Source organism: Neoarius graeffei, chromosome 26 (genome assembly GCF_027579695.1).
Source record: "Neoarius graeffei isolate fNeoGra1 chromosome 26, fNeoGra1.pri, whole genome shotgun sequence".
NCBI classification, from domain to species: Eukaryota; Metazoa; Chordata; class Actinopteri; order Siluriformes; family Ariidae; genus Neoarius; species Neoarius graeffei.
In genome coordinates, this window is record NC_083594.1 from 54,768,740 (window position 1) to 54,793,301 (window position 24,562).

The window sequence follows — 24,562 nt, forward strand, 5'->3', positions numbered from 1 at the left end:
TTTCATAAGTATTAAATTGTTAGGGTTAAGCTTCAGGGAAATACTATTTTGGCTGAATCTTTAAGAACGCTGCAAAAATAAGTTTAATCTTTACTCACCACAGCAGTAGTCGGCTGAGCTGTGGTTACTTCTGCAGCCAGCGGTTGTCCTGATGCTGGAGCCTGGCCTGGCTTAGCTTGGTGCTGAGCAGCCCCGGCTCCAATACCAGTAGCCATGGCTGTGGGCTGAGTCACACCTGTTGTTGTTGTTGCTGACTGTTGTCCAGGTTGCAGTTGTGACTGCTGCTGCTGCTGGGTATGAAGTTGCTGGCCGGTCTGCTGCCCCTGCTGCCCAGTTTCGGGCTGCTGAGATCCAGGCTGCCTGCCAGCTGTTGGCTGTGTTGTGGACTTTTGCTGTCCTTGCTGTGGCGGTTGCTGTTGACCCACAGAAGCTTGTTGTTGCTGCTGTTGCTTAGATGAAGGAGATTCTTGCCTCCTGGAAGCACCAGACTGCCTTTGTCCCCGTTGACCACTAGAACTATGATGGTGTCCAGATGTAGGGTCACGGGAGAACTCACCAGAGTCCCGGTACCCTGGCTGTGAAGATCGAGATTCTGAAGATCTTTTATGTGAAGAGGATGAAGTGCTGCGCCCTTCAGAGCGAGCTGATGGGTCCTTAGGATGTGATTTTGAAGAACGGGAAGATCTAGACTCTTCAGAGTGTCGGGACGATGAGTGACGGCCTGAGCTGCTCACATGATGTCTATGTTCTCGGGATGAGATGGAAGAGGAATGGCGTTGGTTGCTGTATTCATCTTGTGGCCACAAGTCTTCCTCAGGGGGTTCATCGTAATCATGGTAGGTGTGCTTGACATGGCTTCTCTTACCTGAAGAGGAGTGGCTTCCACTCCCGTGATGTCTGGAACGATCAGAAGTAGCCTCCCGTGGTTTCTCAAACCAGTCTGTTTCCTCCTGTCCCAAATGATATGCTTTTTTGGGGAACCAAGACAAAAATCAAATGTCAGTGTAGAGGACAAAGAGAAAAAAAAGTGCAAACTCAAGTCATGCAGAAGAAGTAAGAAATCCCCAAGCATGCAACAGCTTCAAAAAAAGAGAATTGAAATTGACAAAAAAAGAGAATGTTTAAAATGTCCAAGTCCACAAGAAAATGGGAAAATCAGTTAAAAATATAGCATGCATGTCACAAACAAGCCTAAGGTACAGACAACTTCACAGATACTTTGAAGCAATATACAAACAAGCAGGCATATATGATTTTCTGCAATGACCAGAACATTCACATAAAAAGCAATTATAATGATGATAATAATAAAAAAAAATACATTTAAAAAAGCATCCACGCTGCTCTCCTGGAGGAATCACTGGCATGCAGTCTCTTAACTGGTCAGACACACTTTGAATAGGCAGGCATGATTCAGCACCAGTTACCTTCACTGTCTGAAACAGCACAGTGCATATCATCCACTAGGTAGGGGTCATCTGGCTTGTAGGCATGGCTCTTAGGCATATCCCTTGTGTGATGATCCTGAACATCAGGAAGGGAATGGCTGGAGCCATACTGGTTTCTCACATCATGTGGGTCTGAGACACGTCCCATACCCACAGGTTTCCCCACTGGGCTCAGCGGACTCTCTTCCTCTGAGTTCTGGGTACGCATGGTGGAACGTCCACTGCGACTATGGGTACCCCTCTGAGATCGCTCCATTGCATCTCTCTCATAGGATTTACTTCTGTACCCCCCTGAGTCTCTGGAGGAGATCTTATCCATACCATAGCCTGTGGACCTTGACCTTCCAGAGCTGTACAGACGATCGTCTTCATCCAAGCCTTCCCTCGAGCCATAGTACTTCTGCTGATCATAGACATTCTTTTTTACCCCTGATCTGGAAACCATGGTACAGCTTCCACCTGAAGGTGTTGTCATTGTGTAGGAGGCCAAGTCAGATTCTACATCTCGTGCCTCTTCAATAGGGGAGAATTTAGAAATCTTCTGCTCCATGCCTTGCTTCCTGTGTTTACTACGCTTGGAAGACACAGCAGCTGGTGCCAAGTTCTTTGAGGAGTGTTTCTGGCTGCCCATTCCAGAACTACTGCGAGATGAATGCTTATAGTCATCATAATAATAGGAAGATCCACCACTCGCAGTTGTGCTTGGACGGCCATGACTGTCCACAGCACCCTGATGGTGGTAACTGGTGGTGCTGCCAGCTCTTCCATATAAATCTTCAGACCCATCTCCATAACCTATCCCCCGTGGACCATTCTCACTCCCATAACCTGTCCTTGAAGCATCAGATGAGCCCATGTTCTCCTTTGTCAGTTCACTTATATCATCTATCATTACATAGTTTCTGGGTATATTCTGTTCTAGATTTGTGGTATACAGACCATCTGGACCATACCCAGATGTAGGACTTGGTATGCGGTCTGTCATTGTTTGGTCAGGGGTACGATATGGCCCATAAGCATTTGTCAGTGGTGAAGAATAAGCACCACTAAAGCCAGTTTCCTGAGCTGAGGTGGCTACTGACACTGCAGGATTAGTAATTATTTCATAGTTGGTTGGCAGTTTCTGTTCAAGATCAGCCAGTGATGTATGTCGTGGCAGCTGATGACCAGAAAGCATATCAGCTTGGGGCTGGAAGGGCAGACTTTGACCAGGATACGGTAATGTCTGCGCAGGCAAATGAGCTGCAGGAGGCTGAAAGCTCTGGTGGCTGGGCTGCTGCAGACCTAGATCTGGCTGATATGACTGGGCATACCCATGACTCTGGTAGGCTCCTTGTGTTTGATAGGTTGAGGGTTGAGGAGGGTGAGGCTGAAAGGTGCCTGGCTGAGGCTGGGATGGTGTTGGATACTGTGGTGCTTGAAATCCAATCTGCTGATATGCTGCAGTTGGTGGCTGTGTTGGTGCAGGTTGGCTCTGTGGAAATGGATATGGGACATAGGAGGACGTTGGAGGGTACTGAGAAGTCACATTTGGGTCAGAAGTAAATTGACTAAGAGGTGCTGTGGTTGGTCTTGACAACAGTCCATTCACTTCATAGGTCCCTGTTGGTACTCCAGTTAATCTAAGGTTGTTGAGTTCACTGTCTGACATGTAGTCTCGTGCGTCCCCAATGCCTCTCAGGTAGGCCAGCTCTCTCCTCTCTCGTTCTTTTACCATGGTTTCCTTGCGCTGGGTAATGCCTAGTTCCAAACACCGTAGCTTAGCATCAATTTCTTTCTCTTCTTCCTCAAGTTCTGCTTGCTGTTTACGTAGCTTGGTAGACTCTTGTTCCACAGCTTTCAGTTCATTTAGAAGACCTGCCTTGGTGACACCTTGTGCTGGACGGGGCAATACTCTTTGAGGAATTCCAGGGGAGCTGTATATGTGGGTCATTGCAGGGGTTACAATGGGGAGCGGCATCTCATCTGGAGGGGGGCTGGGGAGGGTCCGTTTCACTTTCCTCATCATCGAGTTCTGTAACTGTAAGAAAGGAAAAGAGAGGTGAGAGGGAAAAAAAGAAAAATCACTAACTTCAACCTGAAAACAACAGAGATTCCATGTAAGTATATGGTAATGTTATTTTTAACATGATTTGACAATACAACACACCAAAAGTAAAATACTAAGTCAATACTAAACCTATGAATGGAAAAAAGGATTATTTTATTCTAAAGACACTTATGAATTCTGTAAATTATAAATGTCAATGTGTAAAATTCAGGGTAGATTCAGAACAGACTATACTGACAAAAATTCATATATGAACAAAAAAAAGAAAAACAATTCAGCTTTGGCTTGTCTTTAAAAAAATACAAAGAACATGTCCTACTGGCATGCTTAAGTGTGAATTGAACAGTAATCACACTAAAAATGAAAAACTCTGACCTCTCTGAACAGCCACTGACAAGCCAGATAACAAAAGGGCGAAACAAGGATGTTTACACATTGTGACTCCCTTGGCATTCTTATATATATATATATATATATATATATATATATATATATATATATATATATATATATAAAATATCTCTCTGTCTCTGTGTGTGTGTGTGTGTGTGTGTGTGTGTGTGTGTGTGTGTGTGTGTGTGGAGAAAGTAAAACAGCACAAGACATAAATGAGAAGACAACAGGAAGTATACCAGCTACATGGTCTTAAACTTTCTACAATTTCCAGCGAACCAAAATCCATGTGATATGTCGTCCTTCTAAACATGTCTATAAAATACACAATTAATAATTATTTCTCACCTGACTGCTGGAAGAGATTTGACTTTGGTACAGTGAGAATTTAGTCTTTGATGGATCCTCTGATGTTGGACTAAGGGGTTTGGGATCTGACATGGAGCGCTGAACACTTTTTATCGGCCGTGGAATTGTTTGATGCCTCTTGGGTGATTCAGTAGTGAAGGCCTTTTGCTGGGGTGTAACATGTGCCCTATTGAGCTTCTCACTGGAGGCAAAGGTAGTCTCCAGCATGCGGTGAGGGGACAGGGGAGACACAGGGGAGTACAACACTTGTGGGGATTTGGGTGGACGTGCATCAGCTGGTTGCTGTGCTTGCAGCCCAATGTCTAGTGGGTCTGGTTTCCTTCTTTCAAACTTGGCTGGTGTGGCACCAACTACCTGTAAACTGGTGGAGTAGGGGCTGACTGTGGTGGGAACACTGAGCTGAGGAACAACCACTCCTTGAGACTGTGCTTCTGGGTCAGTCTGGCAGGCTAAACTCTCTCCTTTGTGTGTCCTCTCTGGTGCAGAGATGTAGTGAAGCAGTTCAACCTTTGATGTCTCAGCCATGGTGATGTGAATGGCTGGTGAGACTCTGCCCAACTGATCTGATTCAGTTTGACATGAGGAGTCACTGGTAGTTTGGATAGCTATGCTGGAAGTCACTTTAGATGCATCGCCTTTATTTTCTGCACTCGATTCAGAGTGTTTGGAATACCTTGAGCGTCGACGTCGCACTGGTTGGCTGTCCCACTCCCCCTGGTCTTCCTCATCTGTCTGGACACTGCAGTCAGCAATACGCCTGGTCCTTCTACGTCTTGACATAAACCGATCCTCTGCATCTTCATCATCAGTTTGGACACTGCTGTCTGCAATCCTTTTCACAGGATCCTCCTCAGTGCCATTCCTCAAGCGTGGCATTGAATTCAGTTTCTTTATCGCATGGCTACTTCCCTGCTCATCATTATTCCTCAGGGACATTTCAGAGGCTGAGCTGGGCATAGGTCTTGTGGATACCAGGGCTTGAACCATCTGCCCGTCCATGCAAGGTAAAAACTGTAAGCTCTGGCCATCTTGTGGAATAACCCTTCCACTCTGATCACAGATGATGGAAATTGCTTGAGGGGTTCCACCAACCACCATTCCATTCATGGCACCTTGAGCAGTTGTAGCTGCAGCAGCAGCAGCAGCTGCCTCTGCTGCTGCCACTGCTGCTGCTTCAACAGCTGCTGTCTTTTGCCTCTTCTGGTCTTCAAGCTGCAGCTGGAGTTGCTGCTGCAGAGCCTGAATTTGGTCTAGTTGCATCCTCTGCTGAGCCAGCTGTTCTCTCTGCATTACCAATTGAGTTTCTCTTTCAACCTGCTGTTGCTGGAGGACCTGCTGCTTGATGTTCTGCAATTCCTGGATCTCACGCTGCACAAGAAGTTGTTCTTTTTCCCTGTGCCTCTGTAGCTCTAAACGATCCCTCTCCAGTTCTTCTTGAAGACGCAGCTGACGAAGCTTCTCTAACTCAATGCGTTCTCTCTCCAGTTGAAGTAGCTGCTCTTGTTGTTGCCGTAAACGGTCCTCCTCTTTCTCCTTTTCTTTGTCTGTAGATGTGTTAATGATACCACTAACTGCAGTATCTGGCAATACTCTAGTAGCTGCATGTGGCTGTGGTTGTGGCATTGATATGTGGCCCTGTGTCTGAGAAAGAGCCAAGCCTTGAGTGAGGGACAAATCTTTACTTTTGGTCAGTACTTGAGGCTGGGTTTGTGTCTGTATTTGTTGCTGAATTGACTGTGGAATTTGACTTTGAGTGGGAGGAAGATCTCCTGGAATATGACACTGAGAAGTCTGTTGGTTTAAAATAGTTGTTTGGGCTGGCATAGCACAAGTTTGAACAGTAACTCTAGGTGCAGATGGTAATGTTGTCGTTGAGGTAATTGTGCCACTTACTGTAGGCTTACCAAGATACACAGGAGTTTCTTGGGAGGTGCTTGTAGTTGGCACACTCCCTGAAATAGAATCTGAGGCAGATGCTGGGAAATGGGTCGGTGCAGGGTATCTGTAAGGTCCCTGTGCAGAAAGAGGCATCCTTGGAGTAACATGAGGCAATCTACTAAGGCTGGCTAGAGGAACAGTTGTCACACTGCCTGGAGGAAAAGGCCTGTAGACTCCTCTTAGCATAGAATTTAGTACAGGAGCAGGTTGGGTTGTGATTGGTAAGGTGGATGCTATAGGAGTGTTAATAGTAGAGTATATCATGCCATCAGCGGTCCTCAAGGCAGGAGGATACAAGGCCCGCAGGCTAGCCTGTCTAGCATTGATTAGATTTGTAAGTGCTTGTCCATGTGGTGTGGGCCTCCCATCTGGGCCATAAAGGAGGTTTGCTCTCACAGATGGTAGACCATGTTGAAGGCCAAGCCTTCCTATTGGGCCTCCTCTTCCAGCACCATATTGAAGAAGATCGGGGCTGTTTGTATAACGATTTCCAAACTGATCCATTGAGTTAAGAGCAGCACACATTCTACTAATTTCTCTGGCAGTGGTGGCACTGTACTGTGCCAGATTTGGCTCATGAACACCTGCTAGGTCACGAGAAGGATAGCCAAAGTCTCCACTTATGTTGGACATCGAGCCATATCTACGCAGCAGTAATGGTGGGGTCGAAACATCTCCTTGATGACGCAAATCAGTGTAGGATCCATATTGGGCACCCATTCCAAGATATCCTGCTTCATATGCTTGTTTCATAGAGCTTAAATCCACTGCGAGGTCCCCAGGATCTGTACTTTGACAGTACTGAAGTCCTGATTCTGCAAGATTTGTGTCGGACATTGACGGTGGAAGTCGTCCAGGTGGAGGCATAGTGAAAGGTTTATGCTCCTCTGATACCCGTTGCATATTTACTGGCTGGTAACCATCTTTTTCTAGCTGAGTTTGCTGAGGAGGGGCTGGGATAGGCTCAGTAGAAGGATTTGGCTCTGAAATAGTTGTTTTGCCTCTCTGACCAAAAGGACCTGAACAGCTACCAGCAAAAGGCAACTGGTAGACATCACAGCAGACCACTTGGTTTTCTGACTTGATCTGCCCAGTGAGATCAAGAACTTCTGGTGGTGGAGGTGTCTCTTCCCTTTTAACTATTTGGGTAACTGTACCCCCTTGTGATGAACTACTCTCATCTAACTGTACCATCATTACATGGGGCTTTCCTGTTGAGAGGTTAGTTATAGTGGGCTTATTTTTTAGTTCCAGAGCAACCCCACCATATATGTCATGGCCAATAGTAGGGGTAGGAGATATAGAGCTTGTTAAGGGCTGTGGTGGAAGTGGAGATACTTTGGGAATGGCACTAACCACAGTTTGTGTGCTTCCACCACTGGTCTGGCATACCACTAAGTCTTTCTTTAACAATATTGGTTGTACTTGGTTTGCTAAGTTGTAACGAGCAAAAGAAGCTGCATTTTGTTGGTGCTGTTGGAGCTGTTGTTCAAGGAGCTCTTGCTGCTGTTGGAGTTTCTGTTGTTGCTTTTGAAGCTGCTGTTGTTGGATACCAAGATCTTCTAGACATGCATCTATCTTTGGAATCGATGAGTCCGCTATTGGTGGTTTTGGCTGAGAAAGACAAACAGCTGATCCGGCACCTTGACCAAAGTCAACTCGATTCTGCACTGGATCTCCATAAACCATTGGGTGTTTAAGCTGTGATATGAACATAGAAGCTGCCACAGTAACACTAACCGTTGTTGGTGTGGATGTTGTCACATAAGGTTGCGCCTGTGCGTTTAGGTTCATGATTAGAGGTTGTACTGCTGTATGACGATTTGGTGGTTGGTCTGCATCAACTGAGTACCTTCTTGTGTCAGAGGCCAAGGATGTTAGATCCATACCATGGTCTGTCATGATAACTGGAGCAGGCTTCATTGCTCTAAGATCAACTACATTTCCACTTTGAGTTACTGTCCCCTGTTCAATAACCTTAGAGGTTCCTGGAACACTGGATATTTTACACAATGATATGTTTTCAGATATATGGCTTTGAGAACCTGCAGAGGAGGGCGTGCTTGACCCAGAAGTGACTCTTTCGGCTGCTTGTCCTCTCTGATAGGTGAGCTGAGACATTTGTGGTGATGTAGGAGAACATGTTATTGGAGACTGAGTCCGATAAATTGGCTGTTGCTGGCTACTAGTTGGCGAAGAGAGAGGGGATGTAGATGAATTTACAGTTATTGGTTTAGGGGGCTGAGTAGTGGTGCCTGATCCCAGTGTTATCACCATGAATGGTGTATCTTGGGAGGACTGTTGTCTCACAAGACGAGGGGCCCCGATTCTTTGAGGAACGTGGGAGCCTTGGGATGGGATAGATGATGTGTGGCCATGAGCTTTTACATGAATGGGACTTTGGGTAGGAGAGGAAGAAGGGGATGTAGGAGGACTGGGACCCTTGAAAGGAGAGAACAACTTAGAGGTTAGTGTAGTTGTTTGTGAGTCAGCAACTTGACCCTGGACAGGTCGTACTTGTTGCTGTCCAGGAGCAGGCTGACGCACTTGTGGCTGAGACTGTGAAATTTTGGAGGTTTGGGTAGGTGTCCTGGCCTGATTTTGTTGTATATCATTAACCCTGGCTGTCCCTCTTCCACTAGTGCCACTTTCTGAAAATGATGCTGGTGCTGACATCTGTGTGGGGCTTGTACCTGGACTCAAAGACGTTGACCCTGTTCTTAAGTGCTGATTATTTGCTAAATGGGAGGCTCCTTGCTGCCCTTGCTTTCCTGGTTGTCCCTGCTGCTTTTGCATCATCTCTGCCTTTCTCATCATTTCCTCATAAACCTCCTCAGCACTTTTTAATGATTTGTGGACAGCAGATGGTGACACAGCAGATGTTTTTTCTGTAGGTGAATACAGAGACATAAAAGTTGGAAGATTGTACTCACTGCCAGACTTGTAAAGCTTTGAGCCCACTTCAAATCCTTCTGCCTCCGAGTCCATAGAGGGAGAGTATTCAGAACAGGATGATCTGTGAAGTTCTTCCATTTCAGCTGCTTGACGAAGCTCCTCTGTTGGGGAAGCATCCTCGATTGGTGACAGGTTGCTGGGGGGTGTCTTTGACCTCTCTCTGCGCCTCTGTGCCCTGAGTTCCTCCTTGTCCCTTTTTGTTTTCCTGGCTGTGCTGCGAATCCTTTGCTGTTCCAAGTCTCTCATCTTCTCTTGTTCTCTTAAGAGTTCTTCCTCTTCCCTCAATTCATCTTCTTCAGATGAGTCCTCAATTGTTGGCAAGAGTGGGCCATGGGATCGATGCCTTGCTTTCCTCTGCTGCTTAACCTCCTCAAGCCTTTGCCTTCTGCTAGGACTACTATCACTGTCATCCTCCAGTGATGACACAGAGGTGGGAGAGGTACCAGACGTATAACTAGGTGTGGTAGGAGGAAGGGTTGAGGAATACTCTCCCTTTGACCTTTCTTCAGGTGATCCAGTCAGGCTTTCCATCTCAAGCTCAGGTTCTCTAAGATCATGCTCTGTGCTAAGTTCCAAATCACGATTATAACTGTTCGTATTATTCAGTTCTATAGTCTTAAATCGCCTTAGGCCCCCTTGTGATCCCATCATATCGTCCCCGTCACTGGATTTGTATGCACCATCAGTACTTTTAGTGTCATCTTCAAAACTGTTAGATTGCTGTGTAAGGCGTCGCCTCTCTTTTCCCAGATCACCACTGTGTTTATGACTCTTTTTGATTTTCACATGATCTTCAGTTTCTACCGTTTCTTCCTCATCTGCGCTCATTTCCAAAATCTGTCTTCTCATGAACTCCTCATCGGTTACGTCCTTCTGCAGCTTCTGTCTGGTTGGTAAAGGAGATAGACCACTTTCACTGCTATCCTCCACATAGTCATGACGTAATTTGCAACTAAGGTCATCAGATACTTCCCCATCGGAATCAAACTGGTCTTGTGTTATGGATAGTGACTGCGGTCTCTGCTTATCGATTTCAGAGGCTGTTTCTGACTGCAACAGAGGTCGCATAGAACTCTCAAGTTTTTTTATTTCAGAGGGGCTGGGAGGACTGCGCTGGGTAGACAAGCTTCCCTCACTAAGTTTAATTCCCTCCTCTCGGATGAGCCCAGTGATCTCACTCTGGGAGCCGGATATGCCATCAGAGGAGTAGCCTGTGTCACTCAGACTCTGCGTACTGGACTTGTTGGAGTCCTGGGAATAAACAGAATGACAAAAGTTTCTGTTATCCACTCAAATAAGTAATCATATGCTTAAAACATATTCTATCTCAAGTAAAACACCATAAACATGGAAGTTATACGTCATAAGCATGCAAAAGTCTTAAAGCATGCAAGTACCATCGCATACCCTCTGAAAGTTAATGAAACTCTGCAAAGATAATGAAAAATGACGACCATGTTTTTCATAGATATTAACACCACCCATCACTGAGAGTGTTCAGCTTACACTTTGTGACGTAATTAACATTAAAAGGAATATGTGGCATATGAGCAATAATTACCCTTGCAGGAGACTGAATGTGAGTGATGATATAATGAAACTTCAGTGAGTAATAAAAGGATATAAATGATAGTTTTAGTGATAATGGCTTCGAAGTGGCTTTTCATGCAAGACAACTGTATGAATTTTAAAAGCATGATAAAGTCATGACTGGATTGATTATGGAAGATGAGTACAGAGACAATGAGGACACAGAGGGTCACTCACGTCATGATGCTTAGATTTCTGCAATTCACTATTTTTCTTCTGGTCTTTTACTTCCTGCATTCCTTTCTTATGGGACACTTTCACGTCACCTTCTTTCTCAGTTTTGGACACTGCCTGTTTCTTGCTAACGCCTTGCTCTTGTTTGCGAGTCTCTGCCTTGCTTTTGCTTGCAGGCTGGGTAGGGACTGTCTTGGCAGGAGACACTTGAGCAGGACCCTTGCTCTGTGGTGTTCCTTGTTTGGTACAAGGGAGAGGACCACTTACTTGGGCACCAGGCGTTTTTTGTTGCTGAGGACCAGGGTGCCTCACCCCTACCTGCTGACTGGGCGGCTTCAGTTGGGTCTGCTGTTGGGTGGTTGGACCTGGCGCTCGGGGAGATCCTATCGGCTGAGGAACAGGAGATGGGCCACCCCCTAAATCCCCTGAAATGGCTCTCTGTGTCTGGCATGTCAAGCAGAGCCATTCTTTCTTCTGGAAATATGAAAGTACAAAATGACCATGCATCAAAGAGTAATCATAGCTGTAACACAATCAATCACAATCCCAGGGCATAAAAAGGCATAATGAAATACCAAAGCAACATTAATCATCAAGGTTCAAATACAGTCTTGCTTGCTTTCTCTCCCAGGGGTGAAATTCTATGCAATTTGTTCAGGCAGAACTGGCAGCCAAACCCAGTATAATTGGACCTGGTCTAGGATTGTGTCCTTCTATTAGATAAATCCTCGCTGACTTTGTTCCTGGTAAAGCTTTAACTTGCACATGTTTAACACACCTGTGTAAGTACATATCACTGACCAGGAAAAAAAGTGATGGTCAAATTCATTAAAAAAGGGTGAAAAAGCTTCTCTCAAAGCAAGTGATAGGAGGTGCTGGGAGTTTGCAGTAACCTTTGCTATTTTGGTGATAAGAATCAGTGGAACATGACCACCAATGATCAACCAAACAGACACGACACTGGCAAAAATGATACCAATCAACTATATCAGTGTCACAAATATGAACAGAAAAAGTGAGGAAATGGAAAACACCATTCAAGATCTAAGCTCATATGAGGGTACATTTATTCACCACTACACACAGTTTAACACAGATGCGATCCAAACATCCAAAAGGACACCAAGTTGGCAGTCAGAGCACATGGTTAAACACTCTACAGGACCACAGGAGGCAACAGAGTAAAAGTTTCCTCCTTTGGTCACAATAGACGCTTTCAAACCCAAGGAACTTTTTTATAGTTCTTAGAACTGTTGGAGGAAATTCCCCCTTTTTTGTGTGTTCACACTGCAGGAACTGAGAATGATTGTAGTTCTTAAATCCTACTTCAGGGTAGGTTCTCTTCCAGCACAAGAAGAACCCTGAGTGATGCAAGTGTACGGTGCTTGGTGGAACATGAGCCAATGCAGCACTGGTAACTGCCATTATTACAAATTCATGTAAAACTTTAGCCATATAAACAACAACAGGCTTTCTTAAGTGTACATGTGACGGAGGAAATGCAGTGCGATTTTGATGTATCCAAGTGAAAAAAAAATCTTTCCTAGCATTTTCTGCTTACGTCACGCTAGCAAGCCAGCTTAGGTCACTTCAGCATTCTTACTGGCGGTGTTTATGCAAACAGAAAAAAAGCTCTTGAAGTTATGTTCTGTAGTTCTCAGGGGAGCTCCTCAGTGGGTAGTTCCTCAAATGAGTCCCTGGAACTGTTTGGTCCGAAAGCACCTTATGATGGCATCCGGATGGAGTTTGCTGATTCATTCACACTTTGTTTGCATGCTGGGTCTTCTGTGAGAACTGATGAGGCTGGTTCTGGGCTTTTTTTTAATAACAACAGTTGTTCTATCTGTTGTACTCCCGAGTCTTTAGAGTGAGTTGTTCTATCTGTCGTTCTGGTCCTCGGACCTGCCTGATCCATCCTGATGCCCTTCGTCTGGCTGGAGTCTCATCGCATCACTCCTGTGGAGGACGGCCCCTTATGGACAGTTGAAGTCACACTTGGAAGACGCTCTGGACTCTTACAGTAATGCTTTTATGGCTGAGGACTACAGTTGACTTGCTAACTTTAGGACTGCAGTTGTCATGAACAGTTTTGCACTCAAGTTTCCATCAGTGATGAATTATAACATCAACGAAACTGACTTCATGTTAAAACTGTTAAAAGTGTTATCACGTTGTCTGTTATCACCCAAATGAGGATGGGTTCCCTTTTGAGTCTGGTTCCTCTCAAGGTTTCTTCCTCACGTCGTCTGAGGGAGTTTTTCCTTGCCACCGTCGCCACAGGCTTCATCATTGGGGATAGATTAGGGATAAAATTAGCTCATGTTTAAAGTCATTAAAATTCTGTAAAGCTGCTTTGTGACAATGTTTATTGTTAAAAGCGTGATAAAAATAAACTTGACTTGGCTATTGAGTCATTTGAGCTGTTGTTCAATTGATTCTGTCGATTGAGTCGTTATGTCTACCGTTCAGTTGAATCATTCAATTGAATGATTCTGTTGGGTCATTCTCTCTGAGGTTCAGTTGAGTCATTCTGCTGAGTCATTCTATCTGTTGTTCAGTTGAGTGATTCTGTTGAGTTGTTCAATCTGTTGTTCAGTTGAGTGATTCTATTGAGTCGTTCTATCTTATTCAGTTGAGTCATTCAATTGAATGATTCTGTTGAGTCATTCTCTCTGTGGTTCAGTTGAGTCATTCTGCTGAGTCGTTCAATCTGTTCTTCAGTTGAGTCATTCTGCTGAGTCGTTCTATCTGTTGTTCAGTTGAGTCATTCAGTTGAGTCATTCAACTGAATGATTCTGTTGGGTCATTCTCTCTGTGGTTCAGTTGAGTCATTCTGCTGAGTTGTTCTATCTGTTGTTCAGTTGAGTGATTCTGCTGAGTCGCTCTATCTGTTGTTCAGTTGAGTCATTCTATTGAGTCATTGTACTGAGTCATAAGACTGAGTTGTTTTTCTCACTCTATTACACTGATCCAATTTGTACTCAGCCACAAGGAAGGTAAAATTATCGAATTATTGTGTCACATCTTGTTGCCTGCTTTGCCACATTTACTGTTACGCAATTGTTTTATGCCAACTCATCCAATGTTCGCCTCCCCCATTCTCCACTATTCTCTCGCCCAGTGGCAGGCTTAATCAGTCCACTGTGGTTGTTTCACTTGTTAACATGAGACAGATGGATAAAAGTGTCTCTGAATCCCTCAGACCTCCAGCATGTGCAAAACCTCAGCTCATGTTAAAAACCAGCAGTCTGCAGGGGCGTGGAGAGACAGCCTGGACATCTTTTTTGTGTTTATTTGACTGCTTATGGGAACTGTGTGGGCCGAGCCAGGGCAGCTGATTAGCAGGCATAATGGTGCATGGGACTCTGATTGCGTAACACACACACACACACACGCACACAAAGAGAGAACATAAGGAAGTATAGAGATAATTTCCTCAAACTCACTAAGAATAACTGTTCTCCTATGAGAAGATGAGAGTTGAGCACTGTCTTGATGCCACACATGGAAATAAAAAGAAATCATGCTATTACATGTTTTAGGTGTGGAACAGTTCCTCTCTTGACAGGATAAAAAATAAAGAGGTTGAAGGAACCATCATTACAGTACCAACTCTCAGAGAAAAGAGGGTGAAGAAGCAGACGAAGGCTAAAGGGAGTCTGAAGAAGGCTGGCAGACTTTGTGCCACTTTCCACTTGGCTGCTGCTGAGGCTCTGGACACAAAATAAAGTGAGGCTGAAGGAAGCTTTAGTGTGCCAGCCAGATGCCCCCTGATTGTTCTCTCTCTCTCTCTTTTTTTTTTTTAAATCTCTCTCGAGTACACCACGCAGGATCTAAATATAAACAGGTGCCGGGTTTTTGGTTTTTTTTTGCACGCTCTAACGCGCCTCACAGCCAACCATCTGGGCCTTTTTGCTTTTTCGGAGCAAAATTAAAATGCGGTGGACCTCGATGGAGAGTGTGTGTGTGTGTGTGTGTGTGTGTGTGTGTGTGTGTGTGTGTGTGTATGAGACATATTTAGCCCTTTGTGAGGACCAAACACAACTCAGTATACAGTGGTGCTTGAAAGTTTGTGAACCCTTTAGAATTTTCTATATTTCTGCATAAATATGACCTAAAACATCATCAGATTTTCACACAAGTCCGAAAAGTAGATAAAGAGAACCCAGTTAAACAAATGAAACAAAAATATTATACTTGGTCATTTATTTATTGAGGAAAATTATCCAATATTACATATCTGGGAGTGGCAAAAGTATGTGAACCTCTAGGATTAGCAGTTAATTTGAAGGTGAAATTCGAGTCAGGTGTTTTCAATCAATGGAATGACAATCAGGTGTGTGTGGGCACCCTGTTTTATTTAAAGAACAGGGATCTATCAAAGTCTGATCTTCACAACACGTTTGTGGAAGTGTATCATGGCACAAAAAAAAATATTTCTGAGGACCTCAGAAAAAGCGTTGTTGATGCTCATCAGGCTGGAAAAGGTTACAAAACCATCTCTAAAGAGTTTGGACTCCACCAATCCACAGTCAGACAGATTGTGTACAAATGGAGGAAATTCAAGACCATTGTTACCCTCCCCAGGAGTGGTCAACCAACAAAGATTACTCCAAGAGCAAGGCATGTAATAGTCGGCGAGGTCACAAAGGACCCCAGGGCAACTTCTAAGCAACTGAAGGCCTCTCTCATATTGGCTAATGTTAATGTTCATGAGTCCACCATCAGGAGAACACTGAACAACAATGGTGTGCACGGCAGGGTTGCAAGGAGAAAGCCACTGCTCTCCAAAAAGAACATTGCTGCTCATCTGCAGTTTGCTAAAGATCATGTGGACAAGCCAGAAGGCTATTGGAAAAATGTTTTGTGGATGGATGAGACCAAAATAGAACTGTTTGGTTTAAATGAGAAGCGTTATGTTTGGAAAAAGGAAAACACTGCATTCCAGCATAAGAACCTTATCCCATCTGTGAAACATGGTGGTGGTAGTATCATGGTTTGGGCCTGTTTTGCTGCATCTGGGCCAGGACGGCTTGCCATCATTGATGGAACAATGAATTCTGAATTATACCAGCGAATTCTAAAGGAAAATGTCAGGACATCTGTCCATGAACTGAATCTCAAGAGAAGGTGGGTCATGCAGCAAGACAACAACCCTAAGCACACAAGTCGTTCTACCAAAGAATGGTTAAAGAAGAATAAAGTTAATGTTTTGGAATGGCCAAGTCAAAGTCCTGACCTTAATCCAATGGAAATGTTGTGGAAGGACCTGAAGCGAGCAGTTCATGTGAGGAAACCCACCAACATCCCAGAGTTGAAGCTGTTCTGTACGGAGGAACGGGCTAAAATTCCTCCAAGCTGGTGTGCAGGACTGATCAACAGTTACCGCAAATGTTTAGTTGCAGTTATTGCTGCACAAGGGGGTCACACCAGATACTGAAAGCAAAGGTTCACATACTTTTGCCACTCACAGATATGTAATATTGGATCATTTTCCTCAATAAATAAATGACCAAGTATAATATTTTTGTCTCATTTGTTTAACTGGGTTCTCTTTATCTACTTTTCGGACTTGTGTGAAAATCTGATGATGTTTTAGGTCATATTTATGCAGAAATATAGAAAATTCTAAAGGGTTCACAAACTTTCAAGCACCACTGTACTTAGTCACCCAGTCCTCTGAAAAATCAATAGTTTTTGAACAAAATTTTAAGAAAAACTAAAAAAAAAAGTATCCTGATGGTTACTGAGGTTAAGGTTAGGTTTCGGAGCGCAAAAGATTATTGACAGAATGTATTTATCAAGGGGAGGCCTTCACAAAGGTAGAAAAAGACTCTGTGTGTGTGTGTGCGTGTGTGTGTGTGTGTGTGTGTGTGTTAACGATACGATGCATGACTGTTCACGAGATCCTCTGACTAGTTTTCACACTCTAGCAGTGTCTCTGTTCTCTCATGAAGGTGCAGGAAGCCCTCTGGTGGCTTTCTGACTTTTGAATATTCATGTGAAATGCTAATTGTATTTGCCACAGATGCAATAATTAATTGACAATTTGTGCTTCTTCCTGTTACACATGACACATGAGCCATGAAATCTCAGAAATCCCCCAAAGTGATACAGAGCAGGGCAGAGAGACAGAAGGAAACAGGGTCAAGGCCCGGTCACACAGCACTCCGCGTCTATATCACGTACAAAAAGATACAAAAATCAGGTGGACGTGGTCGTAAGTGGTAATTTTTGGTCAATTTTGGCTTTGCCGTGCTTTGTACGGGGTATGGCCGTCGGCGGCTGTTTCACTGCCATAGCACTGCCAAATCACGGGTAACCGCGGCTCAGCGTCGTTGGAAGAGCGGCTTGCTGCGCATATAAAAGCGGTAGGATATGTTGAGCCTGTATCAGTTGGTTCTGTTGGTGCTGGAGCATTAAGATGAGGACATCACAGCGTTGAGGGTTCATGTTCACCCCTTGACATCTAGACTGCAAGTGCCGAGGTCTCAGAAAATTACGGTATTTACATGCCGCAAATCAGAAGTGATGCAGAAGTGATTAGACAGTGATCAATCGAATTTAGAACTTGTTTGAGACGTCGTTTAACGGGCTTAGACAGTGCTATGTACGCGGAAAAATCCATTTCTCAGTGATAAGCCGCTAAACACATGCTATATCCCGTGATACCAACGCGTAACACCCGTCCGATGACCGTGCTCTGCCCGTGATAGACCGCCAAACTTTCGCGTCTTACCACGTCTCCCCAAGTTTTAATAACGGCCGGGACACTGATTATCACGTGTTTTTCACCTGTGTTGCACGTCTTTACCACGTGTGCCGGCCGTGGTTGTCCGCGGTCTAAAGTTTTGAGCAGTCCAAAACTTTTTGCCGCGTCCGACGCCGTTCCGATTTTCCCCTGCATCCTGTCACGTCTGTATATCGACTGTAACACGTCTTAACTTCGACATCAACACGAACAATATCGTCTGCTTCACGGGAGAGCACTTTTTGACGGGCTTTGGCCGTGATAAAGCCGTAAAGCGCTGTGTGACCGGGCCTTCACATGGGAGGGTATTCATGGAACAGGCCCACCCAGACATGTTCATGGGCCTGCCCCTTCCTCAAAATCAGTTACTTTGTCTTTATTTAGTGCATTTTCCCTTAGCAAAAAGAAGTTTATTCAAGTGTACTATGAGTATACTTATTTTTTTACTAAAACTGAGGAAGTATACTTGAAGTTGACTTTTTATAAACTATATTTTATATACTTAAGAATAGTATAGTGAAGTATACTTGACTTATACTGAAAAGTATAAACAAAAGTCTAAGACTAAGTACATTAATACTAAGACTTACACTTATACTCTAATACTAAAACTTATACTTAAGACTACGTTCAGACTGCACCCTGAAACGACCCATATCCGATTTTTTTGCCCATATGCGACCTGTATCCGATTTGTTATTGACAATCTGAACAACACAGATCCGATTTTTTCACATGCGACCCAGGCCGCTTGAATATGTGGTCCTAAATCCGATGTATATCCGATATTTTCATATGCGACTGCAGTCTGACCGGACAGGTCGCATTCATGCGACCTGCACGTCATCAACAAGAGACAAATGTCACTATTCTGCGTTGGCTAATCCCGCCTCTTTGGTGGAAAACAACAACATTTGTACAGTTTTCAGAATTTAAATAGACTTTTATAGAATTGATCAAGCTAATGGTGGATTTGGTAGGGACCTGGATGTTGATCTGTTAGCCTGATTAAATAAAACAGTTTCTATAACTGATTTATAACTTAAACCATCCTGTATTACAAGATTATAAGATTGTTCTGGAAATTTCCAGTAATTTGACACCTTCGGTCTCATTAGTCTGCTGCCCACATTAATCAGATTATTGTGTGAGTTCCGTCGCCGCCACAAAAACCACATCGCCAGGTCTCGCCTCATCTCCATCGCAAACTGCACTGGTGTTTCTGCACCTTGAGCCAGCGCTGAGAGAAGTTGCAGAATTCAGCTGGCTATAAACAATCTAAATAAATATTTATAAAAATGTAGAAAAAGTTTATTAATATGACGAAATAAATATGTGCAAATTATTAAGCCTGAATTAAGAGTTTGGTAATACAGCGGCCGTATCCCAAATGACTGCCTACTGAAGCTCGAGTGCACTATATAGAGTTTAAAAATCCATTACTTCCTAGTAACATGTAGTGCACTTATATAGAAATTAGAGAGACATTTAGGAGTCAACCCTCGTTACCAGGATACACGTTTTCATTTCAGTTCAGAAACAAAACCACACACGAGACCTCACACTTTAACACTAAGCAGATAATTAAACAAACAAACAAAAAAGAAATAATTAAACTTGAAGAGTGCGCTTTTTTTTGTTTACGTATTACGTAGATGTGCTTATTACGTGTCAATTTGCGCATGCGGGACACTTTTGGGTCGTTTTCCGTTCATATTGGAGATCGCATACAAGTCTCATATAATTGGTAATGTGAACGGCCTAACAAAAAAATCGGATTTCACAACAAATCGGATATGGGTCGTTTCAGGTTGCAGTCTGAACGTAGTGTTAGTATACTTTTTACACTTCCGCGTGGGTTTCCTCCGGGTGCTCCGGTTTCCCCCACAGTCCAAAGACATGCAGGTTAGATTTGACGCTCTGACGCACTTCCTGTTTCCTGAGTTGTTCGCGCCGAATCTTTTTTCCCGCGAGTGCCGGCGTTAATTACTAATCCTTTTTTAACTTTTTTTCTATAAATAAATTTCCAGTATCGTCTTCATTTTTATTATACTGTCGCTTTCATTTTTGTACTTTTCACTTTCGCTTTCCTTTTTCCGGTTTTTTTTTTTTTTCCCCGGTTTTTTCTCTTTCTTTTTTCGGAAGAACCCCGAGACCGGAAGCTTTCTTTTTTTCTCCTCCACAAGCGGAGGCCATCTGATCTGCTTTAATATCAACAGATCTTCATTTAAGGTACGTGAATCTTTTCATCATGGCACACCTTCAGCCTGTTCAGTGTGCTGAGTGCAGGATGTTTAGTCATTCTTCCTCCGTCACTAGCGATAGCTCTATTAGCTTTACTTGTGATAAGTGCAGATTAGTTAGCTCTCTGACGGAGAAGATTTCAGTGCTAGAAGCGCGTGTCCAGGCTTTAGAGCAGGTTAGTGAGCGTGAGAACAGTGTAGTTTCTGTTAGGGAAAGTCTGGACACCCTAGGTGGAGTTAGCAATCCCCCAACTCCGGCATTAGAGCCCTTACAGCGGGGCGAATGGGTGACGGCTCGGCGGCATAAGCGTAGAGCCAAAGCTACCGCTGAGGCTCGCCCACGGGAGCACCACTCCTCTCCGCGTCACGTGTCGAACAGGTTTGCTCTCCTTAGTGATGCACCCACTGAGAAACCTGAAAGAGCTCTGGTTATAGGGGACTCTATCATACGGCACGTGAAATTAGCTCAGCCTTTAGGGGCACCAGCAGCTTTAGTCAGGTGTATACCGGGAGCCAGGGCGCCGGACATAGCAGGTAATCTTAGGGTCCTAGGCAAGCATAGGTTCTCAAAGATAGTTATCCATGCAGGAGCTAATGATATACGCCTTCGTCAGTCTGAGGTTACTAAGAGTAACTTTGTAGAGGTGTTTAAATTAGCGAAGGCGATGTCCGATGCTGTAGTATGCTCTGGCCCCATCCCAATGCGGCGTGGCGATGTAGCTTACAGCAGGTTATGGTCGCTGAACTGCTGGCTGTCCAGGTGGTGCTCTGAAAACAGTGTGGGCTTTATAGATAACTGGGCTAATTTTGAGGGCACTGCTGGCCTGTTAGGGCGGGACGGTATCCATCCCACTCGGGAAGGTGCTGCTCTCATTTCCTGCAGCATAGGTCATAGTCTCAGAACAGGCCTAGTTAATTTCTGACAATCCAGAGCCAAGGCCAGGGAGCAGACGAACAGGCTAAACCGACTGTCTGCTAGCTGCACAGAGTCGTCACTCAGGGTCCATGACATCGAGACTGTGTCTGTTCCCCGAGCTCAACAAAAAGGTAGAAATTTTCAGAGAGTTTGTTCCAGTAACCTAATCAATATAAAATTAGATCAGACTGACTGTACAGCTGCTGCCAGCACCTTTGATCTAAAGGTGGGGCTATTAAATATTAGATCTCTTACATCTAAAGCGCTAATGGTTAATGAACTCATTACTGATCAGGAGTTTAATGTACTGTGTTTAACAGAAACATGGATTAAGCCAAATGAATATATAGCATTAAATGAAGCGAGTCCTCCTGGATACAGTTATATACACCAGCCTCGTCTAACTGGCAGAGGAGGAGGCATCGCGGTTATTTATAACGATTATCTAGGTGTAACACACAAACCTGGTTATAAATTTAATACATTTGAAGTTCTTCATACTCATATAATGTATGTAGCCTCAAAAAATAAGTCTACCCAGTTAATTCCATTGCTTATTATTTACAGGCCCCCGGGGCCATATTCTGAGTTTCTTTCTGAATTTGCAGATTTTATCTCAGATTTGGTTATTTCCTTAGACAAAGCTTTAGTTGTCGGAGATTTTAATATTCACTTTGATAACCCAGAAGACCCTTTAAAAACAGCGTTTGTGTCCATCTTAGATTCAGTCGGGATTAAGCAGAATGTCATAGGACCGACCCATAATGGTGGTCACACCCCTGATCTAATACTAACATTCAGATTAAACGTAGACAATATAGTCATACTTCCACAGTCTGAAGTTATCTCAGATCATTGTCTCATCTCATTCAAAATATGTCTGAGTAATAATATATGCACCTCACCACGCTACTGTATTAAACGTACTTTCACGTCAACTACTGCACAGAGCTTTATAAATGATCTCCCAGAGTTATCAACTTTGATTGGGTCACTGTCAGCCCCTGCAGAACTCGATCAGGCAACTGAATGCTTAGAGTCAACATTCCGCCATACTTTAGATAATGTAGCTCCTCTAAAAAGGAAAATGGTCAGAGACAAAAAATTAGCACCCTGGTATAATGATGACACTCGCACATTAAAACAGACCACTCGAAAATTGGAACGTAAATGGCGTCAAACAAAATTGGTAGTGTTCAAATTGGCGTGGAAGGAGAGCTTCCTGAAGTATAAAAAAGCTCTTAGTGCTGCGAGATCAACATATCTCTCCTCCCTAATAGAAGATAACAAAAATAATCCTAGATTCCTATTTAATACTGTAGCAAAATTAACCAGGAATAAGTCCACTATCAACACATGCACACCTGCAGTATGTAGTAGCAACGACTTCATGAATTTTTTTAATGACAAAATTGAGAATATCCGACAAAAAATTCAAACTACTAATTTAAGGTTAGACAATGAAAGCGACCTTGTAGTTAACAATATAACTGTATCAGATCATCAGTTAGAATGTTTTACTCCCCTAAAAGAAACTGAATTACTCTCATTAATCTCTACATCAAAAGCCTCAACTTGCGTACTAGATCCCTTACCGACACATCTATTCAAACAGATAATGCCTGGAGTAATTGAACCGCTTCTAAAAATAATAAATTCTTCTCTTATGATTGGCTATGTACCCAAATCCTTTAAACTAGCAGTTATCAAACCCCTGATTAAAAAACCTGACCTTGATCCCTGTCAGCTGTCCAATTATCGGCCAATATCAAACCTCCCCTTTATCTCCAAGATCCTTGAAAAAGCTGTGGCACAGCAGTTATGCTCATATTTACATAGGAATAACATCCATGAAATGTATCAGTCAGGATTTAGACCTCATCATAGCACAGAGACAGCACTGGTTAAAGTAGTAAACGACCTACTGTTGGCGTCTGATCAGGGCTGTGTCTCGCTACTTGTGTTGCTTGACCTTAGTGCAGCATTTGATACCATTGATCATTCCATTCTTCTGGATAGACTAGAAAATGTTGTGGGAGTTAAGGGAATGGCCCTCTCCTGGCTCAGGTCTTATCTAACTGATCGTTATCAGTATGTCGATATAAATGGTGATATTTCTAGACGTACCGAGGTAAAGTTTGGTGTTCCACAAGGTTCTGTCTTGGGTCCACTGCTTTTTTCTCTATATATGTTACCTTTGGGCGATATTATTCGTAAACATTGTATTAGTTTCCACTGTTATGCTGATGACACACAGTTGTATGTCTCTGCAAAACCTGATGAGAGACACCAGCTTAATAAAATTGAGGAATGTGTAAAGGACATTAGACACTGGATGCTTATAAATTTCCTTCTGCTTAACTCTGACAAGACTGAAGTACTTGTGCTAGGACCACATAAAGCTAGAAGTAAGTTTTCTGATTACACAGTAACTCTGGATGGCCTTTCTGTTTCTTCACGTGCAGCAGTAAAAGACCTCGGAGTGATTATTGACCCCAGTCTTTCATTCGAAACTCACATTGATAACATCACCCGGATAGCTTTCTTTCATCTCAGAAATATTGCAAAGATAAGAAATTTAATGTCATTGCATGATGCAGAAAAACTAGTCCATGCTTTCGTTACCTCCAGGTTGGATTATTGTAATGCCTTACTGTCTGGATGTTCCAATAAGTGCATAAACAAGCTCCAGTTAGTTCAAAATGCCGCAGCAAGAGTCCTTACTAGAACTAGAAAATATGACCACATCACGCCTGTCTTATCCACACTGCATTGGCTCCCAATCAAATTTCGTATTGATTATAAAATACTACTATTGACCTTTAAAGCACTAAATGGTCTCGCACCACAGTACCTGAGTGAACTTCTGCTCCTCTATGACCCGCCACGCCTACTTAGATCAAAAGGTGCAGGCTATCTGCTGGTACCTCGTATAGTGAAGGCTACATCAGGGGGCAGAGCCTTTTCTTACAAAGCTCCACTGTTATGGAACAGCCTTCCAAGTAATGTTCGGGAATCAGACACAGTCTCAGCATTTAAGTCTAGGCTGAAAACATATCTGTTTAGTCAAGCCTTTTGTTAATGGTGTTTATGAGGTAAAGGAGTAGATCTGGAGGGTCCTCAGACATAGAGTGTTTTGGTAAACTGGGATGTATGGATGCTGTCAGTCCCCACTCGCTTGCTCACTCGAGTTTGTTGACGGTGCAGTGGCTGGCTGCTTTATGTCCCGGGGCTCCCTCATGCCTGTGTTACCTTCTGGCTCTCTCCTTTTAGTTATGCTGTCATAGTTAGTTGCCGGAGTCCCTGCTTGTACTCGGTGCAATATGTATACTGTTCCTACTTATTCAGGTGACATTGGGCATACCTAACCACCTGTGTTTTCTTTCTCTTCCCCCCCCCCCAAATCTGTCCCTCTGAGTTACATGGAGTCAACAGGAAATCTTTTGGTGGAGACGGTGGGGACCTCGACTGGCTATCGTAGCCTGCAGGGAATCGGCCGTCAGACGTTCTGTCGCATGTCCCAGACCCGGTGAAATGTAACTGAATTGTCTTGGCCAGGCCTAAGGGTCCCATCTGCATCTCATCATTGCTGAGGAGTGTGCTCCCATCACCCAATCAAGCATCCAGCCAGAGCAGGTCATGATATATTTTTTACCATATTAACATGCCATTGTGCGTCATGCCTGATGTAAAGACTCTCGTCTCTGCGAGCCTACCACACAGATTTAATACTTG

At 43.8% G+C, this 24,562-nt stretch overlaps 1 protein-coding gene across 1 annotated transcript in view; it reads right to left on the reverse strand.

The window, feature by feature from the left end:
• bsnb (bassoon (presynaptic cytomatrix protein) b) overlaps positions 1–24,562 on the reverse strand; it is a 92,685-nt gene that overhangs the window by 6,490 nt on the left and 61,633 nt on the right. The window contains exons 4-7 of the mRNA XM_060910704.1: positions 11,236–11,391; positions 4,240–10,404; positions 1,428–3,468; positions 99–967 (exon numbers count right to left, since the gene is read on the reverse strand). Coding sequence (XP_060766687.1) covers positions 99–967; positions 1,428–3,468; positions 4,240–10,404; positions 11,236–11,391 — 9,231 coding nt within the window. The remainder of the gene's footprint in view (positions 1–98; positions 968–1,427; positions 3,469–4,239; positions 10,405–11,235; positions 11,392–24,562) is intronic.